Source organism: Jaculus jaculus, chromosome 8 (assembly GCF_020740685.1).
Source record: "Jaculus jaculus isolate mJacJac1 chromosome 8, mJacJac1.mat.Y.cur, whole genome shotgun sequence".
Classification (NCBI taxonomy): Eukaryota; Metazoa; Chordata; class Mammalia; order Rodentia; family Dipodidae; genus Jaculus; species Jaculus jaculus.
In genome coordinates, this window is record NC_059109.1 from 111,755,037 (window position 1) to 111,770,800 (window position 15,764).

Consider the following 15,764-nt stretch of genomic DNA (forward strand, 5'->3'; position numbering starts at 1 on the left):
AGAGTACCATTAATATGTGGATATGAACATCAAGAGAAGTGCTTACTGGACAGTTTGGTGAGCACAGTATATACACTTAAGTCAGATGGCAGCAGATGTTAAACGCCTAGGGCTCATGACTATCCCTGTTGCAGGTTTTCACTATCAGGGACGTATTCCCTCCCATAGAGTGGGCCCTCAGTCAACTTAGATGGTGGTTGGTTTCCCCATGACAGATGTGCCATTATTGCACCTGTTGGCTTATTTGGCCTGGCTGGTTAAATATAAGGCTTGCAGTGTCCACTGTTGAGTATCTTCACTGGTGATTTCTCTCTCTCCCATTGAAAATATATTTATATTTATTTTTATTTATTTGAGAGAGAATGGGCATGCCAGGGCCTCTAGCCACTGATGAACTCCAGACATGTGTACACCTTTTGTATCTGGCTCATGTGGGTCCTGGGGAATTGAACCTGGGTCCTTTGGCTTTGCAGGCAAATGCCTTAACCACCAAGCTATCCCTCCAGTCCCCATTTTCACTTTTTAAATTTTAAGACAGGGTTCTTGTGGTAACAGCTTAGGCTGGCTGGGAACTTTTTTTGTAGACCAGATGACTGAATTTGCAGTAGTCCTACCTTAGTCTCCTGAATGTTGCTTTTAGATGTGAGCACTGTGCCCAGCTAGTGGGAGAGTTTTTTTTCAAACACCTTTATTGATAAAAATTCATGTCATACTTTTCACTTGTTTAAAATAAACTTTTTAATGGACTGGAGCAATGCCTCAGTTGTTAAGATGCTTGCGTGCAAAGGCTAAGAACCCAGGTTCAGTTCCCCAGTGCCCACTTAAAGCCAGATGCACAAGGTGGTGCATATGTCTGGAGTTGGTTGGAAATGACTAGAGGCCGTAGCATGCCCATTCTCTCTTTATCTGTCTCTTTCTTAAATAAATAAATAAATAAATATTTTGGGGCTGGAGAGATGGCCTAGCGGTGAAGCGCTCGCCTGTGAAGCCTGAGGACCCCGGTTCGGGGCTCGATTCCCCAGGACCCACGTTAGCCAGATGCACAAGGGGGCGCACGCGTCTGGAGTTCGTTGGCAGTGGCTGGAGGCCCTGGCGCGCCCATTCTCTCTCTCTCTCTCTTTCTCTCTCTCTCTGTCACTTTCAAATAAATAAAAATAAACCAAAAAAAATTAAAAAAAAAATATTTTGAAATGAACTTTTTTTGTGGGAAAGTCTCAGCATTTTATTATTATTTTTTTTGGGGGGGGTTGTTTTTTCAAGGTAGGATCTCTAGCCCAGGCTGACATGGAATTCAGTATGTGGTTTCAGGCTGGCCTTGAACTCACAGCGATCTTCCTACCTCTGTCTTCTGAGTATTGGGATTAAAGGTGCATGCTACCACCCAGCCTCCCCCATTCTTTCATTTGTTTATTTATTTGACAAAGAAAGAATGGTTACATCAGGGCCTCTAACCACTGCATATGAACTCCAGGCTCGTGCATTACTTTGTGCATCTGGCTGGAGAATTAAACTTTGGTCTGCTAACTTTCCAGGCAAACACTTTAACCATGAAGTTAGCTCTCAAGCCCCCTATTCTTTCTTTTTAACACATTTTATTCATTTATTAGAGAGAGAGAATATTAATGGGGCACCAAAGCCTCTAGCCACTGCAAAGTAACTACGGATGCATGTACCACCTTGTGCATCTGGCTTACATGGGTACTGGGGAATTGAACCTGGGTCCTTCAGCTTCAAAGGCAAATGTCTTAACTGCTTAGCCATCACTCCACCCTATCCCCCCCTCCCCCATTTTCTTTTGTTTTTTTTCTTTATTTGAGAGAGAAATAGAATGGGTATGCTAAGGCCTCTGGCCACTGCAAATGAACTCCAGGAGCATGCATCCCCTTGTGCATCTGGTTTATGTAGGTATTGGGGAATCGAACTTGCGTCCTTAGACTTATCAGGCAAATTCCTTAACCACTAAGCTATCTCTTCAGCCCTCCCCTATTTTTTTTTTTTTTTTTTTTTGGTTTTTCGAGGTAGGGTCTCACTCTGGCTCAGGCTGACCTGGAATTCACTATGTAGTCTCAGGGTGGCCTCGAACTCTCGGCGATCCTCCTACCTCTGTCTCCCGAGTGCTGGGATTAAAGGCGTGCTCCATCACGCCCGGCTCCTTTTTTTTTTTTTTTTTTTTTTTTTTGAGGTACTATCTCCCCTTAGCCCAGACTGGCTTCAAACTCATAGCAATCCTCCTATCTATGTCTCCTGAGTGCTGGCATTAAAAGCATATGCAACACGCCTGTACAGTAACTTTTATTTTTTGTCTATTTCAAGGTAGGTTTTTACTGACCTGGAATTAGTCTTAGGCTGGCCTTGAACTCATAGCAATCCTTCTGCCTCGGACTCCCAAGTGCTGGTGTGTGCCACTACAACCTGCTAATTTTTCTATTTAATTTTTTGAAGCAGAATTTCAATCTAGTTCAGGCTAACTTGGTGGAACTCCCTTTGTAGCCCAAGCTTGCCTTGAACTCACTGCAGTCCTCCTATCTCAGCCTCCTGAGTGCTGAGATTAAAGCCATACACCACCACAGTGGGTTTAATAAGCATTTTAGTGACAGTTTTATATATGTGCATAATATATTATGATTCTAAACCCTCGCATCACTCTTGTCCCCCCTTTCCACGTACCCTTTCCTCTCTCCAACCAGTTTCTCTTTTGTTGCGATGTCTTTCTGTTTTTAATTTTTACCTGCCTTTATTACCCATGATGCCATTTTGATGGGCCCAGTACTGTGCAGGTTATTACAGCTGCTGGGAGGCCATGAATGCAATGGCCACTCTTCTTCATTCTTTGGCTTTTACATTCCTGTTGCTGCCTTTTCCAGTGTTCCTGGGCCTTGTGGGCACAATAGAGATATCTTCTTTAGTGCCAAACATTTAACTGTGCCTTCTCGGCATTTTGATGAATTTGGAGTCTCCCCAGTAGTCCCTGCTGGCCGTGGAAAGAAGCTTTTCTGAAGAGAATTGAGAGCAGCACTACTATATGAGCATATGTATAATATTTAGAGGGCAGTTTGATGGGTGCAACCTATCCATTTTGTGAAATAGTAGCCCCCCCCCCATGGCATATGACCTTCCAGGCCATTAGGCTTTTGACTAGGTTTTCAGTACCAGTCTTGAATTCCCTCTTAGGCTGCAGATCTATCCAGAGAGCAGTTGGTTACCTCCTAACACTCATGTCACTATCGTACTGATGGGCCCCTCTTGCCTAGCAGGATGGTTGTTTGGTCCATAGGGGTCGTTGCTGGTTGAAGACTGTTGATGGTTTTTCTCCCCCAGCCGGCTGCAGAGCACTTTCCAACACTGTGATAGCTAGCCAGCAGGAAGGAGACTTCTAGCTCAGTAGCAGCTTGATTTCTCAGTGTCCAAAATTCTTGATTATGTTAACTTGTAGATAATTGACTCTGATACTACTTCATGTGTTTTATAAATACTGTAAGAAGTCTATAAATCCTAGTTATTGAGATGCTTTTTTTAAAAAAAAATGTATTATTATTATTATTATTTTGTTTTTTTTGAGGTAGGGTCTTGCTATAGGACCTGGAATTTATTATGCAGTTTCAAATTGGCTTTGAACTCTTAGCAATCCTCCTACCTCAGCTTCACAAGTGCTGTGATTAAAAGCATGAGTCACCATGCCCAACTGCGATGCTTCCTTTTTGGTTTCTTGAGGTAGGGTCTCACTCTAGCCCAGGCTGACCTGGAATTCACTATGGAGTCTCAGCGTGGCCTTGGCATCATAGCGATACTCCTACCTCTGCCTCCCAAGTGCTGGGATTAAAGGTATGTGCCACCACATCTGGTTTGATACTTATTTTTTAAAAATTTACTTGGGAGAGAGAATGGGCACACTGGGACCTCTAGTCAGTGCAAACAAACTCCAGACACATGGCGCCGCCTTGTGCATCTGGCTTATGTGAATCCTGGGAAATTGAACCTTAGGCTTTGCTAGCAAGTGCCTTAACAGCTAAGCCTTCTGCGATGCTTTTTTATCCTGACTCTTGTCCTTCTGAAAAGGTGAGTAGAGGCTTTGACACCATAGCATTAAGATCAGGCTCTACTACCCGTTTGAATTTTCTCTCATCTAATCCAAGAACTTGGGTGACAAGTTTGGAGGGATGGAACTTTCCAGATGAGACACAGAAGGCACTAGCAGCAGCTGGGATTGTGATCTCCTGGCATGCAGTTTGCCATTAGAATTTAGTTCATGAAGCTGCCCTGCTGGTGGGTTTGGTTGGAGCGTAATTCACCTTGTATGCATCAGAATGACTGTACCTCTTTCGTTTGATAGTTCTGTTCACTGCAGCAGAGTAAAGCTCTCACTGGAGGACTGCTTTCAGCATGAAAGAGCCTGGATCAAATTGGCACTTAATTTTGCTGCTAGGACCAGAACTGCTGAGAGCAAATACTGGGTTGTTGTATTGTCTGTATGCTGGTCCTCTCTAGCATTGGTTTCCTTCCTGTGCATCTGGAGAGCAGTTGGTCACAGCCTTCCCTTACCATCTTACAGACTTCTGTCTGGTGTTGAAATTTTTCTTAACATGTTTAATTCTCTCAGCTCCGCAGAGACCTATTTCAACACAGAGAACTACTGCAGCTCCTAAGCCTGGCCCAGGGATGGTGCGAAAGAATCCTGGTGTGGGCAATGGGGATGACGAAGCAGCTGAATTGGTGCAGCAGGTAGGTGCCTCCTGCGTTGGGGTGTCCGTCACGCTGGAGTTGTCCTTGCTGCATTGAGCAGGAGGGCTGCTTGCTGCCAGAACGATCCTCGTGATACGTGTGGAGTAGAGAAAGAAAAGGTCAGATATTTCTTGGCTCAAACCTGGAAACCAGCTAGTGAATTTGGTTGGGGTGTTTCTGGAATGCCCTCAGGGTTCTGTGGGTTCAGAGAGTGAGCGCTAAAGAACTGCTTGCCAGAGATTGGAATTGAGGGTGGAACTGGAACTGGTAGGGAAAGTGTTGTTCTTCTGGGTTTGTTATTCAGTTCAATGATTTGAATCTTCAGGATTTAATGCCTTCAGGTCTCATGGATCTGGATTAGAAAAAATTGTAGACTTTTAAACTTTTTTGTACCAGTCCTTCTTTTGTTTGCTTGCTTTTGTGTGATTATTTTGACTTGGTCACCCTCTAGGCACTGTTTTTGAGGTACAGAGAAAAAAGGAGACTTTGTAAAACCAGAGGCATGGTTGTGTGCAGGAAACAGTTAGAAAGATAGGAGAATGTCAAGACCATGTGTCAGGTGAGTTGACTGCTCTGCATGAGCAGACAGTGTCCTGTGTAACCAGGTCCAGGCTTTGGGCTAGGGTTAGGTGGTGGAAGAAGTGAGAGAGCTCTGCCAGTACTGCACTTGTGCCTCACCCGGGCAGGGGCTAACACTTGCTTTTGCTTTTTTGTTTGTGTTTATTTTTTGAGGTAGAGTCTTGCTGTAGCCCAGGCTGACCTGGAATTTACTGTGTAGTCTTAGGCTGGCTTCAAACTCACAGTGATCCTCCTACCTCTAACTAACTCCCACGTGCTGGGACTAAAGGCGTGAGATAAAGCCCAGCTGCTTTTGCTTTTTAAAAATTAATTAATTAGAGAGAGATAAAGGCAGATAGAGGGGGAGAGAAAATGGGCACACATGGGCCACGTTGTACATCTGGCTTACTGGGTACTGGGAAATCAAACATGGGTCCTTTGGTTTTGCAGGCAAGTGCCTTACCCACTAAGCCATCTCTCCAGCCCTGCTTTTTATTGTTGTTGTTTTGGTTTTTGAGGTAGGGTCTCACTCTAGCTCAAGCTGACCTGGAATTCATGATGTAGTCTCAGGGTGGCCTTGAACTCATGGCGGTCCTCCTACCTTTCTGCCTCCCAAGTGCTGGGATTAAAGGTGTGTGCCATCACGCCCAGCTCCAGTCCTGCTTTTGTTTTTTTGAGACAAAGTTTTACTATGAAACCCTGGATGGCCTGTGTACTGCTAGTCTGGCCTCAAACTTGTGATTCTCCTGTCTCTGTGTCCTGACTGTTGTGCTGACAGGTGTCCACCCCATGCTTTAAAAGGTTCACATGAACCAGAATGTTTTGGCTTGTGTATGAATTAACACATGAGTGTTTATAACAAATGGAAAACCCTACCCCTAATGTTTTCTAAATTGCTTATACCAGGCACCAAGTACTTTTAATTTCAATTTTGTGGCAATCTTGTAAGGTTCTATAGACAAGGGTTTGTGTGGTTTGGGAATGCTACTTGATTAAGGATTTGAACTTAAGTATATCTGGCATCATAGCCAAAGTCAGTCTGTAACTACTGAATGGGAATTTGAGGAAAAGGTTGTGTGGCTTGTTTCAGGTATGCAGAGATTCTTTGCTTGTTCCCACCATTGGAAGTTGTAACTATTTACTTTGAGCTAATTGCTGCTAAGCATTGGGGATAATACCAAAGATCTAATTTGTGCTGAGAAGTGGTTCTTGATCTAGTTGGAGAGATTCGCTTGGCTCCAGCTTGTGTCCCAGATGAGGATTAGTGAAGTTAGAGCCACAAGTCTTTTTTTTTTTTTTTTAAGGTATGGTCTTGTTCTAGTTCAGGCTGACTTGGAATTCATTATGTAGTCCCAGGCTGGCCTAAACTCAGTGATCATCCTACTTCTGCTTTCTGATGCTGGGATTATAGGCACGTGCCACCACACCCAGCTGATTTTTGTTTTTTGAAGCAGGGTCTCACTCTAGCCCAGACTGACCTGGAACTCACTGTAGCCGAAGCTGGCCTCTATCAAGGTGATCCTCCTGCCTCAGCCTCCTGATTGCTGAGATTGTAGACATGCACCACCACGCCTGGCTTAAGAGAGCCTCATGTCTTAGAGGATGTGGTTGTGAAATGGGACTTACTTTTTGGGGTTCAAATGTAAACCCTAAACATGAGCTTGTGCCTGCTTTACTAAATAAGACTGAGAAGGATGTTTTTTGTGAATTACTATGTTTAATCAAGAAGGGTAAGGGCAAGTCCTCAGACTAAAGAAAGGGGAATGGCAGGGCAGGATAGTCTGAGAACCAAAGTGTGAGGAATGGAAACATCCACGTGGACTAAGGGCCCATTTATATCCCTACCCGCCTTGGCAGCAGCACTAGGGTGGGAAGGCCAAAACCTTACTGGTGGCAAAAACCTCAGATGCTGAGAGAAGCACAGCCCAGGAGCCAGAAAAGAAACAGTCCACCATAAGCCTTGTGAGCAACTGGGTGCAGTATCTGGAAGGGGCTGTGCTTGAACACATGTGCCTGAGTGATTCCTGTTCTGTAGCAGCTGCTGTTCATACACGAGCTACTCTCTTATGGGCCTTCATGTCTCGTTGGAGGAGAGGAGACTTCCTTCCCTTAGGGCAAGCACGGTACGCTGATCTAGATGGCCAGTGCCGTGTATTTCAGTAGTTGAGGTGGAACTCTACATGGTGTGTGCCTCTCAAGGATGTGGGAAGTCAGGAGGCTAAGTTTGCAAAGGCTGCTGGTCTGCTAACCAGGTTCTTCTTTGGTCCTGGAAAGCTAGAATCAGTTGGCCTGCTTTCTTTTGTTTGTCTTTAGATAGCTCAGGCTGGCCTCTGGCCTTGAACTCCTAATCCTTCTGCCTCTGCTCTCCAAGTGGTGGGTTTACAGGTATGAGCCATTGCATTGACTTTGGGCATGTATAAAATTCGTTAGAGAAATGCTAGTATGAAGGATTTTAAGCTCTCTGGGTTGCCAGAGTTCATATCCCATTCTGTTGCTGATTCTTGGCTTGGCCTCCCTGAATGCCTTTCATATGTGGGAGTAGAGTCAGGTGAGTTTATTAGGCCCAGAGAACACAGCATCTCTGTGATACAGATTATCTTGTACTTACTCATTCTTGAGAAGTATGCAAGGACTCCACATTAAGTCATCCTGGAGGGTTTTTTTTTTTTTTTTTCCATCTGAGGTAGGGTCTCACTCTAGCTCAGACTGACCTGGAATTCACTATGTAGTCTCAGGTGGCTTCAAACTCATGGTGATCCTCCTACCTCTGCCTCCTGAGTGAGATTTTTTTTTTTACCCCCAAGGTAGGGTCTTGCTCTAGGCCAGGCTGACCTGGAATTCACTATGTAGTCTCATTCAGGTTGGCCTTGAACTCACAGTGATCCTTCTACCTCTGCCTGCTGAATGCTGGGATTAAAGGCATATTCCACCAGGCCCAGCTAGACAGTTCAATTTTTGTTTTTTGTTTTATTTTATTTTGAGTTAGGGTCTTGCTTTTGATAGGCTATGCAGACATAGAACCCACAGTTCTCCTGCCTCAGCCTCCTGAGTATGCCTCATTATACTGTGCCCGTGTTTATTTATTTTATTTTATTTATTTATTTGAGGGGGGGGAGAGAAAGAGGCAGATAGAGAATGGGTGTGTCAGGGCCTCCAGCTGCTGCAACAAATTCCAGATACATGTGTTACCTTGTTCATCTGGCTTACATGGGTCCTTGGGAGTTGAACCTGGGTCCTTTGGCTTTGCAGGCAAGAGCCTTAACTACTAAGCCATCTCTCCAGCCTCCATGTTCATTTCTTAACAGCCTCTGTGTGGGAATCTTATAGGACTGGTGGGGGATTTGAACCCTACTTTCCTTTGACCTCTACAGGCAGCCAGTCTTGGATTTGATTGGCCAACTAGTCTCCCATTGGGAACTCAATTTATGATTGCCAGTCACCTGATTAGGCTGGGTTATGGATTCTTCTTCTGTGTTTGTCTCAAGCAACCTTAGCATTTTCTTTTTAGGCCTTTCTCAATTCCTGGGAAGTTCACGAATGCTTTATGGTGGAGTCTTGTTTATAGCCTGTCTGAGGGTGGCTTATAGTCAAGGTTGCCCTGAAGTAGTACGTAGATTTAGCTGGGCAGAAGAAAACTGACACTAAACTGACTGGATTTCATCTTACCTTTCATTTTGATTAAAGATTTCATTGATGATTTTTTAGGTTGGAAGTTTGACATTGGTGCACTAATATCATTATTTTTAATGTCTTATGCAGGTCAAAGTATTGAAGCTTACTGTCGAAGACTTGGAGAAAGAGAGAGATTTCTACTTCGGAAAGCTTAGAAACATTGAATTGATTTGCCAGGAGAATGAAGGGGAAAATGATCCTGTATTACAGAGGATTGTAGACATCCTTTATGCTACAGATGTATGTGTGCATATGATATTTTCTATTTTTACATATATTTTTATTTTTATTTATTTATTTGACAGAGAAGGTGGGTGGGAAGAGAATAGGCATGTTAGGGCCTCCAGCCACTGCAAATGAACTCCAGACATGTGTGCCTCCTTGTGCATCTGGCTAACATGGGTCCTGAAGACTCAAACCTGGATCCTTTGGCTTTGCAGGCAAACGCCTTAACTGCTAAGCCATCCCTCTAGCCTTAATTTAAAAATTTGTGTGTGTGTGTTTGTATGAGTGCCCCATGGCGTCTTACTGCTGCAAGCAAACACCAGGCTTGTGCCACTTACTTTCTTTTGCTTACATGGATAATTTAGGATTTGAACCCTGGCCAATAGGCTTTGCAAGCAAGCATCTCCCCCTCCCCCCATAAAGATATTTTCTTTGCAGTTTTTCACCTGAGAGAAAATAAGTTCGATATAGCTGGTTCCAGCACACCCTGTGTGTGGGTGTTTATATTCCAGATGAGTTTCACTTCATCTCTGATCCTGCAAAGGCAGCCACAACACACCTTTGCTTAGCTTTGGTCCTTGGGGTCCCTGGGCCTTTGAAGAAGGAGTAGGCCAGGAGGTGCTGGCTTGTTCAGCTTCTGTAAGATGTAGCCACTGATTGTCCACAGAATGCTCATCTCCTATTCCTGCAGCTTGGACTCTCCAGCTTTAGTTGCTGTCTGTGTTATCAGGATCCCAGGCATGCACTTGATGTTTTGCCCTCAGTCTCCCTCCCAGGAGCTGGTTTGTCTTGGGGACTTTCTCCGGATCCTTCTTTTCTTCTTTCTTTCTTTCTCTCTTCTTCTTCTTCTTTTTTTTTTTTTTTTTTTTTTTTTGGGTAGGGTCTCACTCTAGCCCAGGCTATCCTGGAATTCACATTTTAGGGTGGCCTTGAATTCACAGTGATCCTCCTGCTTCTGCCTTCCAAGTACTGTACTGGGATCAAGGTGTGTGTCACCATGCCTGACTAGATTCTTCTTCTTCACATAGCCAAATCTGTTTGTTATCATGACATTTTAGCTGATCTGAAAAACTGATCTGTTTTTCTTTAATTTAGGATTTGTTATCTCTCTGTGTCTGCTGTTTAATAGTTGAATTTATTTATAATGCTGCATGCCTAAGCAGGGAATGAAACCAACTATTTGTAGTATGTATAGCACTGTACAAACAAAAGGTAGTAATGGAGCTGTTCCTAGGTCTTTTTTGAAATATTTTTTTAATTGGAAGCTTCCATAATTATAAACAATATCCCATGGTAATTACGTCCCTCCCCCCACTTTCCCCTTTGAAAGCACTCTCCATCATATCCCTTCACCCTCTCAGTCAGTCCCTCTTTTATTTTGATATCGTGATCTTTTCCTCCTATTATGATGGTCTTGTGTAGGTAGTGTCAGGCACTGTGAGGTCATGGATATCCAGGCCATTTTGTGTCTGGAGGAGCACGTTGTAAGGAGTCCTACCCTTCCTCTGGCTCTTACATTCTTTCTGTCACCTCTTCTGTAATAGACCCTGAGCCTTGGAAGGTGTGATAGAGATATTGCAGTGCTGAGTGCTCCTCTGTCACTTCTTACCAGCACCATGGTGTCTTCTGAGTCATCCCAAGGTCACTGCCATCTGAAAAGAGAAGATTCTCTAGCCAAAAGTGAGAGTAGCATTAACATATGGGTGTGAACATTAAGAGAAGTGCTTACTGGGCGGTTTGGTGAGCATAGTACATACATAGTATATACTGTGGCCACACAGACCTGGTGCCACTGCTGCTGGAGCTGCTTCTGCGCGCTCTAAACGCTCTGGATCTCCTACTTCTCTGCTGCAGTTGGTAATTTCTTATACACCTCACTTTTTAGTAGAAGAGTGCATTTTGCTGTTCTTTTTTTTGGGGGGGGGAAGCTTTTTCTCCCCTAGGCTGCTTTGGCATGGTTCCAACGCCACCATCTTAACCGGAAGTCTGTTATTAGGTCTTTTTGTCCCCCCCCCCCCCAAGGTAGGGTCTCACGAGCCAGCTCAGGCTGACCTGGAATTCACAGTATAGTCTCAGGGTGGCCTTGAACTCATGGAGATCCTCCTGTCTCTGCCTCCCAAGTGCTGGGATTAAAGGCATGCACTGCCATGCCCGGCTTTGTTATTAGGTCTTTTAAACATACCTGGTGAATTTTGGAGGACTAAGACAGATGATTGAAAAGCCAATAATTTGTTCAAGAAATCCTCAAGGCCTACTCTGCTGCTAGATGGTGAAATAAAGATGATGAAGATGGAGGGGTCCTTAGTTCATTCTTTTAGTAGAGACTCATCTTAAGTTATTAACTATCAAAATTTAGTTAAATAAGATGTTTATTAAGGGAAAAGGAACATTTGTGTGGTAGTGTGGCCATTCTGTGCTGTACCTTTCCTGGAGTAAGCATGACATGTTGTGCTTTGTTTGGTCAGTCTTGCTGTCACAGGTATTTTGCTTAAACATTATTCATAACTACAGCAAAGGCACACACAGAGACCAAGCAAATGGAAAATTTGAGATTAAGTGATAGAATGCCGAATCTTGAACTTGGGACACACTTCCTCCTTTAGCTTCACAAATGCTGAGATTACAGGTGTGAGTCACTATGTCTATCTTAAAATACTGAACCTGCTAGACTTTAGGCTTTTTTTTTAATGTAGTTATTTGAGAGAGAGAAAGAAGCAGATAGAGAATGGGCATGCAGGGGCCTCCAGCCACTGCAACGAACTTCAGATGCATGTGCCACCTTGTGCATCTGGCTTTATGTGGGTACTGGGGAACCGAACCTGGGTCCTTTGGCTTTGTAGGCAAGAGCTTTAAATGCTAAGTCATCTCTCCAGCCCTAAACGTACATTTGATAATATGTAAAGTAGGGCAATATACATATTCCTTACTTCCAAAAAAAATTTTTTTTTAGCTCAGGCTGACTTGGTGACTTGAAACTCACTCTGTAGTCCTAGGTTGTCCTCAAACTCACAGCGATACTCCTACCTCTGCCTCCTGAGTGCTGGGATTAAAGATGTGTGCCACCATGCCCAGATGAAACATTTTTTGTGGGAAGGATTTGAGGCAGGATTTCTATCCCAGGTTGACCTGGAATTCACTATGTAGTCTGAGGCTGGCCTTGAAATCACAGTAATCCTCCTACCTTTGCCTCCTGAGTGCTAGGATTAAAAGAATATGCCACCATGTATAGCTAATTGTAAATATTTTTATTTACTTACTGTTTGTGTGTATGGGTGTGCCATGTCTCTTGCCATGCAAATGAATTCCAGACACTTGTGCCACTTTTTGCATCTGGATTTACATGAGTACTGGGGAACTGAACCTTGGCAAGTAGGCTTTGCAAGTAAGTGCCTTTTAACTGTTAAGATATCTTACCCAGTTCCCCCAACATTTTTTAAAAAAATATTTTTATTTAGCCCGGCATGGTGGTGCACATGCCTTTGACTCCAGCACTCGGGAGGCAGAGGTAGTAGGATTGCCATCAGTTTGAGGCCGCCCTGAAGCTACATAGTGAATTCCAGGTCAACCTGGGCTAGAGCGAGACTCTACCTTGAAAAACAAAACAAAACATACACACACGTGCGCGCGCGCACACACACACACATAAATTTTTATTTTATTTTATTTTATTTTATTTTATTTTATTTTATTTTATTTTATTTTATTTTATTTTATTTTATTTTATTTTATTTTATTTTATTTTATTTTATTTTATTTTATTTTATTTTATTTTTGGTTTTTCAAGGTAGGGTTTCACTGTCGCTCAGGCTCTCCTGGAATTCACGATGTAGTCTCAGGGTGGCCTCGAACTAACAGCGATCCCTCCTACCTCTGCCTCCCAAGTGCTGGGATTAAAGGCGTGTGCCACCACGCCCGGCTTAAGTTTTTATTTTTATTTATTTGAGAGAGAGGGAGGGAGAGAGAGAGAGAGAGACAGAAATAGGTAGAGAGAGAATGGGCCTCCAACCACTGCCAACGAACTTCAGATGTGTGTGCCCCCTTGTGTATCTGGCTTACATGGGTCCTGGGGAGTCGAATCTGGGTCCTTTGGCTTTGCAGGCAAGTGCCTTTACCAATAAGCTATCTCTCCAGCCCACAAAAATGTTTTTTTTTTTTTTTTATTCATTAGAGGAGAGAGAGAGGGAAGGTGCGGGAATGCTGGCTGCATCAGGGCCTCCTGCTGCTGACTTTGTGCATCTGACTTTATGTGGGTACTAGGGAGTCAAACCCAAGTCATTTTGCAAACCAATGTCTTTAAACACTGAGCCACATCCCTAGCCCTTTTCCCCAGAGTTTAATTTGGGGTGAATTTGATTGTACTTAGTTTGGGCTTTATGTGTGAAATGTTGTCCAAAAGATAACATAGTGGCACCTGGTCTGTGTGGTTAGTGCCAAGTGTGAGCGGAGGCAGGAAGAGCTGCCGTCCCTGAGAGGCTGACAGTGACCCACTCTAGAAGCTGCTCATTCAGTGCTGGGTAATAGCTTTCCTCTCTGCTTTTCCTGTTTTAGGAAGGCTTTGTGATACCTGATGAAGGGGTCCCGCAGGAGGAACAAGAAGAGTATTAAACAGCCTGGACCAGCAGAGCAACATCCGGATTCTTCACTCCAAATCATGTGCTTAACTGTTAAATCTCCCTTTTATTATTAGAGGATTCACTGGTTTCTTTTCATGAGCAAAAAGTACCTCTTCTTCAAAGTGCACTTTGCAGAAGTTTCACTCCTTTTCCAATGAGTTTGAGTTAGGAGCTGTGACCTTGTAGCAGAGCAGTATTAACATCTAGGTGGTTCACCGGGGTAACAAAGAGGCTGACCGTGGGGCTCACCGTGTGGACGCTGGTCACTGGTTGCTGGAGAAGGTGCTTTTATGTAATACACTGAGGTGTATGTAAAGACTGAATTGAATTTTAAGCTAATGTGAAATCTTGGCAGAGAACATTTTAATAAATAAATGCCTTAAGAGTATTTAAAATATGCTTCCATATTTCAAAATATAAAGTGTAACATGACAGGAGATTTTAAGTGTCTGACATGTGTCTGGGAAGGAAGGGCCAGACTTTGAAACATTTGGAACCTGCTGCCACGGGCCTTACAGAGCTGCTTGCTCCTCATAGGCTTTGTCTTTGGCCCAAAAGGAAAGTTGAAAAAGTCGCTCTGTAAAACCATTGGGTGTCACTGATCAGTTGCATCCCTGCTAAAAGCAGGTGGCGGGATTGCCTGGTGCATAGAGGTGTGTTTCAGCCCTGAGATGTTGGAGATGAAAAGCTCAATTCTCATTGAGCGTTCATCTGGTGATTTTTTCCAACTATACCCAAAATTATATAGTATGTTTTTTGGAAATTGAGGAATGTTCATTTTTTTTAACCTAATAAGTTAGAGGACTTGCCCACATCTCTGGGATTTGAATGGGCATTGTGTCCCATCTTACTGTCTTTTGAGTTTACATTTAACATATTTCTCTTCTCTGCTCCCCTTGACCTCTGGGGATTCTTCTCTGGCTCCTTCAGTTTGCTGCTGAGCATTGAAAATACAGCAGGCAGGTGATCATGCTGCAAGTTCTTGCAGGACTTCTGGCAAAGGGAGTGACCAGTGAAGGCCACCACTACCTTGGGATCTACAAGGCTGGGGTGTCTTCCTTATCTGCTGTTCACAGCTCTCCATTGTCACCCGAACACTTTGCCAGTGCACTAATCTCTTTGGAGATAAAATTCACTAGTTTGTTACTAAATGTTAATTTTTTTTTTTTTGCAGAAAATAACAGTACCATGTCTGAATTAAGTATTAATATTTAAAATATCTCATTCCTTAACTCTTCTTCAATTGCTTTGCCCACAGCCTGTTCAGTTCCTTTGTTGGCAGAATTCTGCAAAATGTACGTTACCCACTACTGACATTGTTCAGCCCCTGATGTGTTTGTATTGATTGGTTTCTGGTGGTAGCTTGTCCTAAAATGTGTGTAGAAAACAGGTATTTTATGACAGGATTGTGTAGTGCATGCTCTGTGTGGATTTCAGAGGAAAACCCAGATTCAGTGATTAACAATGCCAAAAAAATAATGCAAGTAACTAGCCATTGTTCAAATGACAGTGGTGCTATTTCTCCTTTGTGGCCTTTTAGACTTTTGTTGCCCCTAAATTCCATTTTATTGGGAATCCATTTTCCACCTGGTCTTTCTTGACAGGGTTTTTTTCTACTTTAAACAGTTTCTAAATAAAATTCTGTATTTCAAGAGTGTGATGTCTTCTGAAATTTGTCTTGCTATGGATTTGAGGTTAGGTTTTAATGATAAGGTACTTTATACTTTTTTTTTTTTTTTGAGGCAGAGTCTCATTCTAGTCCAGGCTGACCTGGAATTCATTGATCCTCCTACCTCCAACCCCTAGAGAAGCCAGAGGCTTGAGCTGTTGTGAAGCCTTTAAAGCCATTTTCTCTTCAGAAATACAATTGAACATTGCTTGGTGGAGATAATTGTCTTGTTTTCCTAAAATATGTTTCAGAGGCAATCAGTATAGTCTCACCTTTCTTATTTTATAACTCTTGTGCCTTTCAAAATT

At 43.3% G+C, this 15,764-nt stretch overlaps 1 protein-coding gene across 1 annotated transcript in view; it reads left to right on the plus strand.

Moving 5' to 3' along the window:
- The window catches only part of Mapre1 (microtubule associated protein RP/EB family member 1), a 41,132-nt gene extending 25,693 nt beyond the window's left edge, over positions 1–15,439 (plus strand). Inside the window, exons 5-7 of the mRNA XM_045157485.1 lie at positions 4,598–4,719; positions 9,037–9,189; positions 13,723–15,439. Coding sequence (XP_045013420.1) covers positions 4,598–4,719; positions 9,037–9,189; positions 13,723–13,779 — 332 coding nt within the window. The 3' untranslated portion in view covers positions 13,780–15,439. The remainder of the gene's footprint in view (positions 1–4,597; positions 4,720–9,036; positions 9,190–13,722) is intronic.
- The last annotated feature ends 325 nt before the right edge of the window (positions 15,440–15,764 follow it).